Source organism: Leiobunum rupestre, chromosome 11 (assembly GCF_980474605.1).
Source record: "Leiobunum rupestre chromosome 11, qqLeiRupe1.1.hap1, whole genome shotgun sequence".
In the NCBI taxonomy this organism is placed as follows: domain Eukaryota; kingdom Metazoa; phylum Arthropoda; class Arachnida; order Opiliones; family Sclerosomatidae; genus Leiobunum; species Leiobunum rupestre.
In genome coordinates this window covers 17,111,711-17,130,979 of record NC_143394.1, presented here as the reverse complement: position 1 = coordinate 17,130,979, position 19,269 = coordinate 17,111,711, and the positions used below count along the sequence as shown (strand labels likewise).

The 19,269-nt window shown below is 35.7% G+C and overlaps 1 protein-coding gene across 4 annotated transcripts; it reads left to right on the top strand.

Moving 5' to 3' along the window:
- The first annotated feature begins 7,242 nt into the window (after window positions 1-7,242).
- On the top strand, window positions 7,243-9,239 carry LOC149921862 (uncharacterized). 4 transcript variants are annotated; one of them, XM_090162774.1, is made up of 4 exons: window positions 7,243-7,319; window positions 7,560-7,712; window positions 7,787-8,331; window positions 8,402-9,238. In XM_090162774.1, the coding sequence occupies exons 2-4, from the start codon at window positions 7,560-7,562 to the stop codon at window positions 8,760-8,762; spliced, it is 1,059 nt and encodes a 352-aa protein (XP_090018900.1). In that variant the 5' UTR covers window positions 7,243-7,319; the 3' UTR covers window positions 8,763-9,238. The 4 variants fall into 4 exon arrangements, with proteins under 4 accessions (XP_090018900.1, XP_090018899.1, XP_090018901.1 ...); XM_090162773.1 differs by having other exon boundaries at window positions 7,276-7,386; XM_090162775.1 differs by lacking the exon at window positions 7,243-7,319 and adding an exon at window positions 7,398-7,502.
- Window positions 9,240-19,269: the final 10,030 nt, after the last annotated feature.

Here is a 19,269-nt window from a genome sequence, read left to right as displayed (position 1 = left end):
CAAAGGAATCCTATTACTTATTCTATTTTTAACAAAAACCCCATTGAAATCTGATTATTGATTTTTTAAAATAATTATCCTGTAGAAATCTCATTACTGATTTTATTTAAGAAAATGTTATTGGTGATTTTTTTTGGAAAGTTAACCTATATAATTTATTGATTTAGAAGAAAAAAAATAATTCCTTTAGAATTATAGCCTTATAAAAATATAAATTTACGACTGTCGAAGCATAGACAAAGGACCTTCCTTAGTCTATGGTCGAAGTTTTCAGGTTTCGGTGTCAAGCAGACGATATAAAAAGGTAGAACAATACAGCAGACAAGATCGTTTTGGCGCAGAAGCGCCATCTAGATTCGTTTCGGTCATGAATATAATTTTGAAAATGATAGCCCCAACAGTGATGCCAGATTGAGGGAAATTTTCCACGTCTAGGGAAATTTTGACCCCTAAAAACTGTAAAAAGGAAAACTTAAATAAAATATAAAATAATTGAATGGAATGGAATTGAATTGAATTGAAGGGAAATCCGAACAAAAATTAGCTAAATCTAGGCAAATTCGAGAGGAAAAATATTTTAATCAAAGCTAACATGAAAATGGCAAACCTTCACTTAATATGAAAGAGTCAATACAATCATAAGAATTTTGTCCTATGCAATTTTTTTATGGTCGTCTGCTAAATAACTAGCCCACAGGAACGAGTTCGAAAGACGTTTTGTACTGGTAAAATTGTTCCTAGTTTTTATACATTGCGAGATGAAAATAAAAGTATTATTTTCCAAGACATTTGTTATTTTCGTTTTAAAACGGCCCAAGTAATTGTTTTACTTAAATAGCATTCTTTTTAGATTTTTGAAAAACTAGGAAAGTTTAAGTCCAAAAAGGGAAATTTCAAGGATCGGATAGGGAAATTCCATTTTCTCGACCTGGCATCACTGGCCCCCATTGGAAGCTGAACTAAGTTAAAATTGAGAATTACCACAGAAAAAAGATATTATTTTTACGTTGTCATAAACCGTTTATCTTCACTGTTGTGCCTGTCTGCTAACACAGGCCTGCCATGCGCAGGGGTTATAATAGAAACTTGGTACGGTCTCTTCTGGCGTAAAATACGGAGAGTGACGCGGAGATGAATTCTCGGGCCCAACAGATCATCGTATGATGGTTTGAGCGAAAGAAAGGGACGAAAAATGAGAATTCTACCGACTAGCTCCGGCTCGAGATACAGCGGACGCGTTAAGGTTACTTAGTAGCGCGGCAGATGGCGCTTCCAGGGTGCAGTTTCCCTCACAGCCGCCTCAAGATGGCGTGAATATCTCCGGCCCTTTTCTCGCTCGTTGCCTTTGACTTAATAACATTTCGCGGTCTGACGGTTTTACTGGGTTTACTCTGACAATACGGCACGCGGACATTACGTACGACTCGTACGGGCTTCGTCGCTAGGCCAAGGCCTCGTACGATGACTCTTTGCGCTCCGACAATTTGGGAGGGACGTCAAAAAAACTAGGCAGAGACGATAATAGAAGGTATATACCGCCACCTATACTCTGGAAGAGGAACTAACTCAAAGGCTCGTGCTTCTTACATATTTTTCTTGGTACGTTCTTTCTCCACCCTCGTCGAATTTTTTTTGCGTCATTTTTTTTTGGTGCTGCGTCAATATTTCTTGAAAAAATAAAAAGTATAAAAAGTAGGATAACAAGAAAGGAAAGGTTGGGGCCTGGAGATACTTTCTCCTTCCATCTATTTTTTTAGTTTTTTAGGGCACTGCGGAGTGGCGTTGGTTACTTTGAACCCTAGCCTACGGAGGAAAATTTAGGGATTTGCCAGGTTTCTGGTTTGTTTGATTTTTAGATCTTTTGGTCTCCCGCTACGGGTAATCCTTGGAGTCTTGATAATCATAAAAACCAACAATTTAGCTCGGAAAGAGAAAAAACTGCTATCGGTTTGGTATAGTTTGGTCTTTTCTTTGGTGAGTGTCCTACATGGTCTGTGTTCTAAGCTTGTTTTTCTGTTTTCTTTTAAGAACGTTGGATGCATATTTTATCAGTGGGATTTTGCGGGGCTTAAACAACCTTATTGTAGACGTTTATAATAAATCCCTTTGGGGATCTCAGAAGTATATAAAATTTTTCTTAATTCATCTTTTTATATTATGTTGAAACACTGTCATTCGCTATGGACTAATTATTATAGGGACCATATCTTATGATATCTAACATATTAAAGCCTTTAAAGGGGCTCCAAAGTTCGGTGGCAAAATGTGTGTAAAGTCAGTAAAGTGCGAAATTTACGGTTGACTCTGCCCGCCTTTGCCAAGGCCGAGTGGGGGTTGGGAGAAGGAAAAGCATGCTCAATTTTCTTTTTTTTTGGCCACTGAACTTTGGAGTCCCTTTAACAATAAGTATCATTGTGATCAGATATCCATACCTGTACTTGGAATGCTTATCCTGCCGTATCGCGTATGGTAAGATCACGCTGACGGCTTTGGCCCCGCCTACGATAAAAAAAAAATCCCCTCTACGCGCGCTCCCCTCTCACGTTGTTGTTTGTTAAGTTAGTATAATGACGCCAAAAAAACCGTCAGCCACATCGAGGCGAAAATCTGCCGCGATTAGCATTCCAAGTAGAGATATGGATTCCTGTTGTGATACATTCGCACATGCGCCGAGTGCGTTACGCATTTTCTAGACGCTAGAGGAATCAGCCGAACAGTGTTTTACGACCCTTTATTATTTATAAATGTTAAAATTCCGTTCCATGGTAAATTTACATAGTAAAATATTCATGAAAAAAAGACTGCTACTTCATGGATTATTTTATTCTTTTTCAAAAATATTGAGCCAATCCTATATCGTTCTGAATATTTAAAAATTTTATATATTAAAAGTTGTACAATATACCCCGTCGATTTAATTTTTTTATTTTTTACTTAAAACCACCCCAACCAAATACATTTATCGTTCCGTTGTCAAAATTCAGACTCCACCTGAATTCCAATCAATTTCGTGTTCATTCTCCTTCTGTATAAGCCTTGCCAAACCATTATTTTCAAGGGAATATAACCCGCAAAGCAATCTTTATGGAAGACCCTACAATTTTTCAAATTTCCCGTATAGTGGCGCCAAACATTTCTAAAGCCAAAGGCAAGAGCGGCTAGAGCTGCAAATGTTGGTGTTCCACACCAAATACCTGAGCTTATATTCCCTTTAATTACCTTTTTTTACACAGTTTTTATGTTTATTTTGGCGTGTTTTTACTTTTCGTTTTGATTGACCTACATATTTTTATCACATTTACATTTTATTTCCTAAACTACCCCTTTATTAATTAGTCCAAGAATTAAATATATACCATATAAATGTTTGGGTTTGTTCTTAACAGGTCTTCCAGTTTTCTTCGATATAAAACTAAACAACTCCATTTTGTTACCCTCATGTTATTCAATTCCGGAAGTTAAATACGCCATCTACCGTTAACATCGATCCATACAAAAGGTAAACCGACACGAAACCACAGGTTTCTTTATGTTCGGTTTTAAATTACTATTTTAATTTTTGCCGTTTCTTTCTTCTCAAGATACGTCAACCAACAACAACAGTACGATGAGAAGTTCGTCATTAGAAGGACTTTCTAAAACTCTCACCTTGAAAAAATATGGTTTATAAATAAATAAATACTCCCACGAAGAGTAGTTTTTACATTTTCCATCGTTAGGCAGAGTAATAAATACGTGATGCGGTGTATTCTTCCGCGATTCGACTGAAAAAAAGCGCGCCAATTGAAAAGCCCACGGGCCTGCGAATCAGCGAATGTACAAGTTTCATTTTTACGGCGTAGATGGATGCTGCTCTCGTCTAGCTCTCGTAAGAGACAACGCGCGTATTATGCGGAACTACAAATCATTTTTACCGTGTGAGACTAGAATGGCCGTTGAAATAGACTTTCCTTTGCGTAACACTGATAAGTCCAGGGGAAACCTACGTGGCAGAAGTTGCTAAAACGGCAACGTGGCACTGTGTAAAGATGGAAACTGTGGCAGACTTAGTTCTAAGGAGTCCACCTGTGGCGCTGTCGTGAACAATAGAAGCAGAATTGGACATAAGGCACTAGTCACGGCATTTGACTACTAAAATAAATGCTCTGACTACTATAGTGAGAGCGCAAGGTTACAAAAAACACCCGAATGGTTCGAAATTGGTATACAGCTATGAAAAGTGATATAAAACTGCCTAATTTTTATTTTTCAAAAAACCCTACTGGAAAAAAGTTTCTAAACTTGTTGCCGATGACGCGCATCTTCGTTTGTTTTTGTTTTTAAAATATATTATTCTATATTGCACCGTGTCTTCACAACTTTACGAATAAAAAATGGTAAATCTCGTGTATCTCGGGTGGTAAAGGTGGTAAAGTTATGAAATTTGTGGTGATGCGTGTCATAGTAACAATTAAAACCTGATATGGAATTGCATCGAGATATGTCTTACCCGTAGAATATGTTCAAGTAATGCAGTTTCCCTTAGTGCAAAAGAATTATTTCAATATTTTCATATTTAAGTTTTATAATTATAAATTTATAATAATTGTAATTTTTTATTTAAAAAATAATATTACATTAAGTATGTAATAAACGTCGACAATTTCAGTTACATTTGAAATTTTTGTAATTTATTGGGTCAATTTTACTAGTGAAAATTTACCACGTTTTCCGGTGATATCTACCATTTTTGAAATTCCGTCTTATAATCACTCCATCGTCAGAGGAAGCTGAAAGAGGTTTTAGCATTTCAAACCAAGAGCTCTACTCAATCAAGGCTATCTAGACGAAAGTATCCGAATCAAAATGAATAAAGTGTCTCTAAGTCTAAATTGTGATCGACAAAAGTCATGTTACTCAAGTGATAATAGCCTCCTACTTTAATTGGTTAAAATGTTGGCTGTCCTTCTGGTTTTTATACCCCATTTTTACCCCCACTAGTCAGTGACTACTAAAATAAATTAAGATAGGAGGCTCACTAGTCAGGCTGACTACCAAAAAAAATATCCTTAAGTCCAACCCTGACTAGACGTATAAGCTCCAAGGTGCAATTTGAGCAGATTCTGCAACTTAGTTTTCCCAACTTAACTTTGGTAGTTTGGCTTCCATGTAATATTTAAAGCTCAACTTTATAAATTTAGTATTTTATTTAATCAAATAAAATTAACAAATTTGTGTTACAGCAGTTTAATTATCTAAAAACATACTGATATTATAAATAAAAGTAGTTTTGCTTCGCCCATCTTAAAATATGTCTAACATTTCAATTAGTTGATTGTTTAAAAAATTAATTAATTAATTAATTTGTACTAACAAATTTATATTAATAAACATAACACGATTTAGAAAGTACCAGGTATAATAATGAAGTGGTTTTTTATGGTCGTGCAGATAAATATTGGGCCCTATAGCAAGTCATGTAATCGCAGGCCCTTATGACTGAAAATTTCAAGGATGCGCGGGGGGGGGGGTTCGTAGGCTCTGCGCTGAGCTCTATCATATTGGGCCCTGAGAAGTTTGCTTGTGGGCCCTTTTCCGACTACATGGCCCATGTGGTAGTTTTTCGAGGTAAGTAGATACAAATAATATTTACTGTCTACAAATAAGTAATCATGATAGCAGTGTTTCCAGCCAGTGTTCCAAAATGGCGCCGTCTCTATTTCGGCGCGAAAGTAATGTCTGTCTTAATGTCTTTTTGAGGGCACTGACATAAGAAATTATTTCAAGGAAAAGACTGAACAATACGGGATTTTTGACGCATTTTAAGAAATTCAAAGTGACATTGGCACGTCAGCGAGTCACGTCTTCTCAAAACGATGTTACACATAAAACGTCTAGTCTAGTTGAAAGGGGTTTACAATAAACTTCAGCTTGTAGGAATAGGCTTAGTGAGTACTTTAAACTTTTACTAGAAGCTGAGATCTTTTCTCTCTGGCATCAAGGCTCCTTGCAGGCATGCTGCTCGTAGGGGATGGGTGACGCGGCAGTCGTTCACGATTTGATCGAAGCGCCTATTGGGTGAGATTTTAATGGGCAAATATTTGCAATAAACCCCTTAACTACACGTTTTCCTAGTAACTTCCTTTGGACAGGCTATGACTTGCGGTCCTTGCAGACGTGCACGTTTAAAAAAAGAGAAAAACATAAAAAAAACTATTGCGTATCGTATATCCGTCGATAAAAGGGAATTTCTCTATTAGAGTAGTGTCAGTGCTACATCACGCAACGTCACCCATGCTTTTTCCTATAGAGAAAAATACGCGCCTAAAATGGCGGCCATGGCCAAAGCTACGAGGTGATACTACTATATTGTGGTGGACAGGTGTATGTAAGCTTTCTAGGTCAACAATGAGCATTACTACGGGAATGGTTAGTCCGTTTTCTTGAATGGAAGTGAAGAGAAGCATATTGTGAAAAAAACTAAATTAAAAGAGACTTTAAACGGTTTTAAAATTCACAATTTATTTATTTAGACTTGTAAAAATCCCTTAAGAAGGAGGAAGAGTTCCTCCGAAACGTTGGATTTTTTAAATAAATAAATTGTGAATTTTAAAACCGTTTGAGGTCTCATTTAATTTAATTTCGTTCTCTTGAAGTTATTTCTTTAGCCATTACAATTTGAAATAAAAACGATTTTACACGTAACGGTATTTAATAAAGATGAATTCGATACCGAAACGAGTCTTAAATAAAATATAAGCAAATGATGCCAAAATTATATTAAAATGCCAGTGTCAGAATTTATAAAGTTAAATGTACGAATAACGAATACTTCCCCCAAAAAGTAAATATTTTTAACTTTTGATATTAGATAATTTTTTATTTTTTTTTAGAAGCTCGTTATGAGCCATTGTGACGGGTGGGACAATACAATCCGCTCGTCCATTTGATTAATCAGGTGCGAGATATGAGTTACGGCCACGCCAACGGGGGGATACTTGGGGATAGGGTTGGGACACCCGTGGCGGAAGTATGACAACCACCCGTTGGGGGATTAGTGGTCGTCCTCACACGGCCTTCCACAAACTCTGCCTTCCGGACGCCTGGGATTACAGGAGTGAGCCACTACTCCCGGCCATATTAGATAATTAAATGAAATTTGGCACCTTTAAAATCGAAAACTTTCGAAATTACTCGTTTCTAATTTCAGATGGCGATAGCATACTGAGAAACAAAATATATCTCACTAGTGCTTTCCTTTTTCGCCTCTAGATGGCTGCACTGTGTCCATATAAAAAAAACTTGTTTGAAGCAGACGAAACGTACCCTAGAGTATAAATGTATGTAATTTATGTCGCAATAAATATTACCCGGAAATTAAGTTAATTTATTATTTTAAAATTAAAGGTAAGATTTGTCATTAAAGTAGTGAAGCTTGACCGAATGTAATATTTCTTAGTTTTATATTATGATGCATTTATATTGGTGCTTGTAAAGTTTGAATTTAAGCCTTTCACATTTATGTATGTGATCGATGTACATCACGTTTACATGAAGTAACATTTACTGATATGTTTCAGATGGCTTTAGTTGAAGGCGTTGGAGATGAAGTGTTACTTAGTTTCGTTCTTGGTATTCTACTTATTATCATCTTATTTATATGGGGTACAGACTTCTTCCGTAGCTTCGCACCCTTAAATCAAATTCATGATAATACTAGCAGACCTGAATCTGTAAGAACCAACTTAAAAACGTAAATAATAATATTAAAGTAGTCTGATAACTTGATGTCCATTCATTTGTATAGGAATTAAGGGACGATGATGTTACTTCTAATGAAAGTAGACCCACAACAGCAACGCAAAGAGATTTTAATGTAGGACGTGAAACTATACAGGAGTTAAACGAAGATGTTGAATCAAATAGCTCTGTAACGCCTGAACCTCCGCAAAGCACAAATGAAAATATAGAAAACAATAAGAGCGATGCACAAACGGAAAAACCTTTGACAGACTCTGATGAACCGAGTGCTGATGACCCTGAGGCTCTACGACTAAAACGATTAGAGTTCTTTAACAAACAGCCCAGTAAGAGTGCGACTAACGATAGCGAGCCCTCTTCCAGTAAAAATAAGGCTCCAGTCACTAAAGAAGAGCCTAATATTAAGCGCGATACATCTAGTCCAGTTGCAAATGGTCACATGCACAATGTTAGAGGTGACAGTGATGTGACTAACAGGGTTAACTCGGCTGAAGCTGCGCAGGGTTACTTCAATATCAGGTTGAAATCTCTAGATGATACTGAACGATTAGTACGAGGGAAGGCTGATCAGCTGATTAGAGTGTTCAAAAGGTTCGAACTATTATATATATTAATTTTTGAAATAATTTTATTTGCATGCTTAAAGATTCATATTTTTTAGGGAATATTTTGCTGCGGATGTTGCTAGTGGTAAAATTGTACGTTTGATATACAACGGGCAGGTTTTACAAGATCAACAGACATTTGGCGGGTATAATATAAGTGACGGGTGCGTGGTGCACGTGCAGATATCCAATCCCAATCTAAATACGCCCTTGACAGAAAGCCAATCGGATTCGGAACTTGATTTGGGACAGTTTTTCTGGCCTTTATTGGGGGTCTTGCTTGGCATTGTATGGATGCTGTATTTTCAGTATAAAGAATATTTCAACGCGTCCTCCACAATTGCGCTGTTAGGGCTCTCTGGACTTTTTTTGACGATTGTTTGGGGTCAGTATGCACGACCACTCGAACAAGTTTAATTGAGATTATAATTATTTCGGGATGGCTTAGTTATTTCTTGTGTATAGCAAAGTAATGTTCCATAAAGAAATCCGTCTCATTTTTGTATATAATTATTTTGTACAGATAAATATTATTTTGATTGGCGTTTTCAGGACTAGTTTGAGTCGCAAAAAAATACTTATTTATTTTTGCCAATGATGTTTGCCAGTACGGAAAGTTAACATATGGACAATGGAATTATATGGAACGTGCGAGTCAATGACTTAAAATGATTTAGTCTTACTTTTCAAAAAAGTCAAATATTTACAAGATATAAAATTCTTTTAAGAATTGAACCCTTCTCCTCTCGTGTAATAAAATTGATTTTATGGAAATATATTCATAAATGATTGTTGTTTGCTATTTTTTCAATGCAAATTTATTTCTAGAGGCGGACCCTTCCATACACTCGTTGCAGATGGTCTGCGTGAAATTTGTTCGTTGCTATACCCTCTTGAATATTGACTATCTATCATTGTATAAATATTTATCTTCTTGGACTTAGATTTGTTTTGTTCTGTTGGCGGTGACGTTTTTTTAGTTCGGAAAGGTTTTTAGCACTGGTGTAAGCAGAAATGTAGTTGGTCTGAAACGTAATTTTTTATCGCAGATGGTGACGGAAATTTGTTTTAGCAATGGTGGAAGCAGAAATGTAGTTTAGCAGGTTGGCGGAAATGTATGTTTTTTTAACGCAGATGGCAGAATGTTTTAGCACAGGTGGGAGCGGAAATGTAACTCATTTAGTTCACATGTTGGCGGAAATTTTTTTCAGCATTGATGGAGGCGGATATGTAGTTTTTTAGCGCTTGTGGCGGAAGTTGAAATTGTTAGCGCAGATGATGGTGTAATTATAGTTTAGTGGATACGTCGGCGGAAATGTAATTTTTTAGCGCTGATGTTAATGTTGTTTATTTGCCCTGATGGCTGCGGAAATATAGTTTTTTTGGCGCTGACGGTGGCGGAAATGTATTTAGCAAGTTTTCATCCACTTAAATATGACGCAAATTGTTGATTTTAATTAGTGGTAGTTGAAATAATAATAGTCTTCCATCCGTTCGACATCATAAGTAACGGCACATGGGGTAAATATTCTACTACTTATTTTCTTGAGAGTGGCGCAAAAAAAAATAAGCACTACCTACTCATTGTGGTACCATTTAAGGCTAAATCTACTTTAAATTAAATCGCCATGGCGTACTCCTGTAATCCCAAGCGTCTCGGAGGCAGTGTTTGTGGATGGCCGTGTGAGGACGACCACCAATCCACCAACGGGTGGTTGGAACACTTCCGCCACGGGTGTCCCCACACCGGTCCCTACGTATCCCCCCGTTGGCGTGGCCGTTGCAATATATCGCCCTGATTAAGCAGGTGGACGAGCGGACTGAATTGTCCCACACGTTGCAATCCCGAAAAAAAAAATCGCTTTTCATGTAAACTTTCCGTTTTCGGGAAATTACACGACTGTTTATTCACGTTACGAGCTATCCAAAATTTCTTTCTAAGGTTATTTCAACCGCAGAAACCAAATTTCCGATGTTATGAACAATGCATTCAGTGGTATAGACGATTTAAAAAATTTGACCTAGATCCTATTGTGACCGCCAGTGTATCCCTTAAAGGGCAACCCAAGTGGCCATGTAGGGGGGGGGGGGCGCTTGATTCGGAACTATGTTTTCTTCTACAAGTCGTTAGGTGGTTTTCCAAAGAGGATTTTATACCGCGCGGAAATCGTATTCTCCTTGGTATAGCCACGTGGTTCCATTTCACGAATTTTTCAATTTTCTTTTGCTCAACACCAATGAACCGAGGATTTTAGGCTTAGCTCAATTTATTTATTATGGAGAATAGAACTAAGTTAGTTCCCGAGAGTTTGACGTTGATATTTTCGATTTAAAAATGTTTTGGAGAATATTATTGGCCAATTGAATATTTTCAATTACGGAGGTTGAAACATTAGGCCTGGGACGCGGTATATCTATGCCGCTAGCATCACACTTGGCCCTCAACAATTTCCAAATCATTATACCCCGACAGAATATCTATCTTTGTTTTATAACATTTGTATAAAGGATTCGATTTGTTGGTAACCTCGAAAACTTCACTTTCCTCGGAATGTATGGATTTTGCTATCGCATAAGAACCGCGAGAGGCACATTTATACAAAATAAATTCGGCAACTATGGTTCTGCTTTTTTTACAGAGGGAAAGGCTATGGCGGATAGCGCATGCACAGTCGTACTTTTTATAAAATAATTTACCCCTGCATAGCCACTTGCGTGGCCCTTTAATTGATTTGACGTAGAGACGCGAGCTAGTATATTTTATTTTGTAGGTAAAGAAGATATGATGTCGAACAAAATTATATTCAGATATATATTTTTTAACGAAATGCCGTAAGCGTTTGTGAAACTAGAGCCTTTTCAGTCACCAATTAATTTATTTTCGTGCCCCTAAACATTTCTTCGAATAAAACGAACTATAATAGGTGGTTTTTTTTCGCCCGTTCTGGGTTTTTTGAGCAGGTTCAAAAGTGTAGCCCTATGACGTCATTTTACTCCAATTCTATCTTGACGAAAAAAAACGAGTTGGAGTAAGAAGGGAGTAGTTAGAGGTTAAAGGTTATATATTTGTTTTGTTTTTAAAATGGCGACCGGTGGGGAGATCATCAATATAGGACTCATTTTTCTTATTTCCTTAATAATAATAATAATCAGCTAGGCTTATACCCAAGACACCACCTTAGGTCTAAGTCATCAAGCAACTTTTAAAGTCATTAAATAGCATTTAACAATTGGATATTCGTTATTAAAAGCTTTCCACATGTGAAGATGTTCAAAACCCGTTATGTTTTCGTGAAACGAAATTTAAGCAGACGAATTTTCTATATAAGCTAGATTACTCCCTCTACACCTCCTTTCTAGGAGGAGTAAAAAGTGTAACGTTTGAGCTCTGGAACAAGCGAACAAAATTCGGGACAGGGTAAATCTTACCCCGAGAACAGGCGAATAAAACGTTTTAGGGTAAAAAGTTTACACTTTTTGTCCTCGGACAGGCGAAAAAAAACCACCTATTAAGTCGATTCTAGTCACAATTTCCCACTTAGGGTAGCACATGACTTCAATTAAAAAAATTCTGCTTATAAAACCATTCTCTTGGAATTGTTTCCGTGATGTGTTTATTTGAGGGCGTATATCATCCAAAGTGCTAAGTTTGATTCCCGATGTTAAAATATTGCTGAATTGCTTTTAATCTGAGCTTTAAATCGATGTACAACATTACATGTCTAATTTTTTTAAAATTTCATGGAAATGTGCTGTAGATAAATTTTAATATTTTTAAAAATTTAAAAACAATTAATATCTGAAATATTGTATTTTTGAACATATTCAAAAAGGTTATAAAATAAGTTATTTCGATTATCAGTTAATGATATTGTTGAAATTTAAAATACCACACACTTTGGAAAAATATCAAATTTCAAAATCTTTTTGAATCTGTTGACGTATGGCTGCATTAGTTGTCGATTTGACGTAAAATGACTCATATATTTTTTAATAACCTCAATTTAATAATAATTTTTAATGGTTTAAAATATTTAACTTTTGACCCGTCAAAAATCATATTTAATTGGTAAATTTATTATTGGTCATAAGTTGTCAAAATCCATCAATTGTTGTGGTTATTATTTTTAGTTTCTTAAAAATTAGTTGTTTCGGTAGCCACTACTCCACTTCATTCATTTTTTTGAGACAAATTTTTTAAATATACATTTTTTGAGACAAAACTTTCAAACATACATTTTTGGAGATAAAACTTTCAAACATACATTTTTTGAAATAAAACTTTCAAATATACATTTTTTGAGTTAAACTTTGAAATATACAGTTTTTGATACAAAACTTTCAAATTACATTTTTTGAGACAAAACTGTCAAAAATGTGAAAATGAAATATTATTTTCAACAGTTTCGGATTAAAGGTCCACATAATCGTTGGAACAATTTGGGTCGAATTTCAGGTAGCTCCTCCCCTTCCGTAACGTGACAAAGGCATACCTCGTAGCTTCCGAAAACAAATATTGTTTTTCACCGGGCCAAAGGTCAAACATTTCAAACTCTTAAAATTGTTAAAATGTGCTGATAAGTCAAAGGTTCTCTACTCTAATCTCCAAAATGAAGTCTCCACGTCCAGGGTTCAAGGTAAAAATTTCGTACAATCGCCTATATCGCAAAAAACGCTATCAGTTTCACGATCAAAATAACTCCAAACTCTAGATACCAAATTTGCGGAATTACTGGAACACTTGGGTAAATCTGTCCTTACATCAGTAAAATAAAGATAAATTATTGAATCGAAACAATAAATTAATTATTAAAGCTACTCGCTTCGTCTACAGAGATACTTACAACAATAGTTGATTTTATAAAATAAAAAATGGTCTTTCCCAACTTGTTAAAAGATTTGCTCCTACGTCACAAGACACAGCTTTATTAGTGTATTCTTCGCACGAGCGATTTGCACGCGCGCTAGCCAAAGCTATTCTCCTCTGGCGACTGTAGCGCGCGCTCGAAGACTTGTAAAAGTAAGAGACTGTGACGTAAAAGCAACATTTAAACAAGAAGGCCAAGTTACTTTATAAAAAGATATATTACTTACGAGTATTGTATCGGCGTTTCTGAATTTAAATTTGACCAATAAGAAAATTGTAAAACAAAAACTACTAAAATGTATGCTTATGGATTACCTAATTCTTCTATTTGTCAGTGGATTTGACCAATAAGAAAATAGTAAACCACAAACACTATAGTAGACTACTAAATTGTCTAATTATGGCTTAACTAATCCTTCTATTTGTCAATGGACTTTCACTGCTTATGTATGATAATTTAATAAACCATTATAAACCCAGTTTGACAGAAATGTTCTACAAAATTATAACGAAAAAATGCAAGGACAAGGCTACACGTGTCAAAATTAAGGTTATTATCTTGCATATGATTTCACTAGCACGTAATGTTAAGCCGGCTTTTCTAAAATCTAAATGCCAACGCGTTACAAACGCTATCTCTTGCGTCAGACTCATGTGTCACTTGATACCTATATGCGGAGCTAACATCCAGTTATGAAAGAAATTATGGATTAGAGCTAAGATCCTGTAGGAAAAATGTTGGTAAAATCTGTAGGTTAGAGCTAAGATCCTGTAGGACAAATGTTGGAAAAATCTGTAGGTTAGAGCTAAGATCCTGTAGGAAAAATGTTGGAAAAATCTTTAGGTTAGAGCTAAGATCCTGTAGGACAAATGTTGGAAAAATCTTTAGGTTAGAAAAAAAATCTAGTTTAGAGCTAATATCCTGTTGGGGGGGAATCTAGTTTAGAGCTAAGATCCTGTTGAAAAAATATCTAGTATAGATATAAAATACTTTGGGAAGAATTTCTAGTTTAGATATAATACCATGTTAGAAAAATCTCTAGTTTTACAAATTGAACTTGAGATGTACATTTATAACCTTTCTCTATAACCCTAGTGATATATAAGCTAGATTAACATATTAAATTTAAGGAACTTTGTAAAAGGACTATCAAATTTAATGTTTTGCAGATTTATCATATAGTTTCAGTTGAGTAGACCACCGCTACAACGCTGGTATCAGGCGTTGCTCTAAGCTAAATCAGCGTCCCTTATTTGCTGGTCTACGGTGTGGTTTTATTCCACTTAGAATGCGCTTATGATTTTATAACTTTTACCCGAAATATTTAATATATCTCTTACAAGTGAATCATGTGTCTCCGCAGCCTCCCGCTGATCATCACTAAGAACATGTGTCAGACCAAATACACTCCCTCTCATTGAAAATGGCCTCATTGTTTCATTTTGATGAATACTTCTCACGTAAGAGGTATATTATTGAATTATCAGATTGAAATTCATTAGTTTTCATCGTAGGCATAGTAACGTTTAATTTTAAATACAAACTTGACCATAGCTAGACCCAAGGTTCGTAAAAAAGGGAACTATAAGGTTGCCTCGATCGCATGTTTTTTTATCAAAATATTACGGCTTTTGCGTTGCTAGGTAAAATCGTGACGTCAGCCAGATGAGATCGTATTGAAAATCAACGGAGGCTCATCTGGGTGAGGTCATCAATTTTAACTCGTACAGAAATTTTTTCAAACATCTTCTTGATCGAGACCCCCTTGAGCTAGACCTACCGAAGACCTGCGCGAACCATAAATTACATTCAATTCGTTGTAATACGGTATTACGTTAAGTGCATCTGTTTTCCTGTGTTGGTCGGTTGGTCCGTTGAACATTTTATTTTTGTAATGCCACTTGTGTTCTTGAATGTACTAACAAAATGACGCGTAGTGATTTCTAGGCACACTACTAGAGCACAGTCATTCTACGTTGTCATCCATCTCGGCAACCGTAAGATCAATTGGAGGCGAATCACGAAGCATCCGCAAGATCAATGCCGAACTCCCGATCTCGCCAATCGGAAGAGCGATTGAAGGTTTATTAGCTAGCTTACTTGGCTTCAGTATTTCTCATAAATAAGCCATAGTGGTTTGTTCTTTAATGGATGGGAAACGCAAGTTAGTGAAGCGAATATTGAAAACGCGCAGAATTCCTCGCACGTTTCTGGCTTTGACTATTTGTAATTTAGCTCGTGCCTCGCGATCACGAAATTTTGTTACATTTTCAATAGTGTTTAATTTACTGTCATCTAGGTGTTGTGTTTGTTGCTCCTAGCTGTCATCTAGGAGCAACAAACACAACACCCCACACAAGGAGAACGCAACCCGTCAAAAGTCAAGAATTTTCTTGTGTACATTTTTCATTGGCCAGACGCTTTAGCGTCTCCTGCCGTCGGAAGGGGAAAATTCGGAAATTGTCTTCCCCCCCGCCCGTAAAACGTTCAGCGTAAAGGTTCGTCCAATGAAATTAGTACACAACTGCCTTAGCGTGGTTAAAGACTAGCTGCGATCTCCTTGTGTTTGTTGCTCCTAGCTGTCATATACCGGCATAACAAATTAATCGTTTTTCTTAGGAAAATACCTCTACTGCTACAAAATATGTTGATTTCCATTACTAATTAGCCGTGTTCACACTAGACACTTTGGAACCGTTTTTAAACGGTTTCGAAAGTTAAAATTGAACATTTTCGGTGTCAACTTTATTAATAGCCATAAGATAAGTACATTCGACAGCAAAACTTTACAATTTGTACTTTCGAAAACCGTTTTAAAGATACATATGAGTGATTATATTACGTATAATTAAATAATTCAAATTTACGGTATTAGGGGTCTGATCCCAAAAGGTTATTGCGCGAAAAACACTTTTTTTTTTAAATTTTAAATATGTAAAAAAAAATCCGTTGAAATATAATCCCCTATTCGAGGTGAATTTATTTTCGCATTAGCATGGAAAGAACCCGCAATACAACATAATAGGGACCGGCCTTTACAGAAATACAGGGTACGTAAATAACCGAGCAATTACGGGGAGAAAACTGCTCGGTAATAACAAAGATCACGAGGGCCTTCGCCGAGGGTTAAGGTAACTGACCCTTCTTGGCGCGCGCGGTTACCTTTTCTCTTTTGGCGGTCTTGCGGATCCAAACGCAAGATGCTGGTCCTCTGTCTCGCCCTATCCCGATATCATTGAATTCGGACTTGGCGGTGAGGCACGGGGGGGGGGGGCATAAGGAAAGAATAGCATCTAATATCCCTAAGAGAACTTTCAACTTTGCTGGAGATAGTGCTATATATCTTCTAACTATAGCGGAACCGAAATATCCACCCTAACAGCTTATCAAATGATGATCCAAATGTTCTTTGCTTATTTTTTTCTAAGTAAACATTTGGTTGGCCGCGTAGATCGTCTGCTAATTTCCATTTAAAGATATACGGCAGCCGCGTTGAAAGTGAACTTCATAGCCTGCGTGTATCTCAGAGTGAGTGACCTTCTGTATGGAAATGAAATACTATATGGCTTTTTTTCTATTGTAATATATGGGTTCACTAGCATTATACGCTTTACTTATCAGATATAAATTGTAGATTCAATTTCGGCGAATTTACTAGTCTTTTGTGTGGATTCTAACGCTCGATATGGTTTTATCCATTTGTAGTCGGGAGTATTTTAGCGACACTTTGCCGCAGTTGTTCATCACGACTTTTTACGTTGTAAAATAAGTACCATAACAACCGAAGTAAGATATTTGTAGGCATATCCATTGATAAAAAAAATTACTTCATTTCTTCACCAATAATAAATTAGTAGAAGGATTAATAAATCCATAATCCACTCATTTAATACTCGGAAAATGTCGGTTGATAAACACACACAAAACGCATTTAAATCTGAAATTACAAAAATATTATATCGAAAGACGTACGAAGTGAGTGTTTTTAAGATCAAGTTTATGTTATAATTTAAAAATGCATTGCTATTTTGACAAAGTATTGCAAATAATTGCTGTAAGGGTAAAATTTGTTTTCTTCTTTTGCGAATGATCGAAGACTGAAGCCTAAAATTTTGGCCATTTCAGTTTTCCACTCGATTTCGTTAAACCACGGCCAACTTTGATCTCTCGCGCTACAGCGGCCATCTCTTTCGTTGACTTTTCTGTGTTAACCTATGAGCAAAAGATGTGTATGACGTGAGCGCCCCTAGCGGATTATTATTTTTTTAATAGCTTTTACATTGAAGCCAATATAGAAACCGAGCGTGGCGCGTGATCAAAGTTGGCTTCGCGATATTTCGCACGTTAACCGGCATAACAAATAATTCGTTTTCTTGGCAAAATACCTCTACTACTACAAAATATGTCAATTTCTATCAACAAAAGCTTGTAATATTAATATTTTCATATAGTTTTGTTCAATACAAAAAATTAGTATGAAAATAATATAATTGAAATATTTGGATCTAAGCCTTGGTTGTTTTTCAAAAAATGGGCTAGCGTAAAAGTATGAATAATCGTTACCAACTAGAAATAATTAATGATTATCCCGTGATTTCTATAGCGACTAACATGAAAAGATTATTGCGCATTCTTGAGAAGGCTTTCGGGTTTTCAACCGTGTTCATTTAGGTTTTATTTTAATTTTCTTTATAACTGAATCGCGTAAACAAAGACTATACCCTAATAATAGCAAAATTGGTACCGAAAGTGAACTTTTGTAATATAAAATACAAATTGGTTTATTTCAAAAATTCTACAAAAGGGCCACGGATTTTTGCCTCAATATTAGAAACAATTAAAAAAAAAATCTCGATAAACTTAATTTCTTCACTGTTCCGCCTAAATAAAATATTAAATAATAATGAAAAAAACTCTAAAAAACCCGGAAGGGTTAATGAAATTCAACTGTAAATTCGCGCGTAGTCCCTTTTATGATAATTTTAATCCTAATTAACAATAGGTAACTAATTGGAAACTTCGGGGAGGACACACAAAAAAACCATAAAAAATAATTAGAGCAAGCTACTTCCAAAACAAAGAAGTCAACGGTTTCTTTTCAATTTTTTTTACTCTAGCTTCCTGGCTTGCCAGTGAGAGTTATAGGCTTTTTACGAAGCGAAGGCGATACCGCGACGAGTTTATATTTAATATTTTCAGACTAATCCTCTATATCACTTACGCTTTATTTTAAGAAAATTATAAATTATGGTTTTTGTTCTTTGGGGAAAGTGTACCGCAAAAGATCGCTACGCTTACAAGATTTTAAGAAATTGTTTATTTGCGTTTAAGCCTTTGTTACGACCTTTAACAATGGGAGAACGGTATATGGTTAATCAGATGTTAGTTTTTGGACAAACGTGATATCATTAAAATAATTGGAGAGGTTTAATATAATTCTAGGTAATATAATTTACCTTACGAAAGCTGTTTTATTTTTCGGTTATCATTGAAGGACGAGTTTTCAATAAATATATTTTTTTAAATTGTCTAATTAAGAATTTTTTGCCGAAAAAACAGTGTATTTTTTAAGGCATTTGATCGGTATAAATTTAGCCCTTTAATATTAAAATTGTTTTTTCTAGTTTTTTTTGTAACAATCATTGTGCTCGTTTTGCATTTAACAAAGGGTCTGATTTTATACTTTTGGCAAATTTAAATAAGGTGGTATTTTTCACTTTGGGTGGTCTAAAACCTTTTGCAGTTATAAAATGGTTGATCTGATAAGTTTAGCAGTTACAAAATGGCTGGGCTGATATGTATTGCAGTTCTGACTCACTGTGCACTTGTAAATGTAATGGTCTGTATGTATTTCAGTTTAAGTTAATAAGTGTAACTTACATTCATGTTTATATAATATAAACTCTACAACGACACATCTAGTGAAAACTATTTTTTACATTAGGGCTAGTCAGTTTATTAGAAAATGAAGTTTTCCTTGTTTATTTTATGTGGGTGTAGTACACCCTACTAACGTAAATAGTTCAGTTCTCTTTTTCAATGTAATTATAGCCACT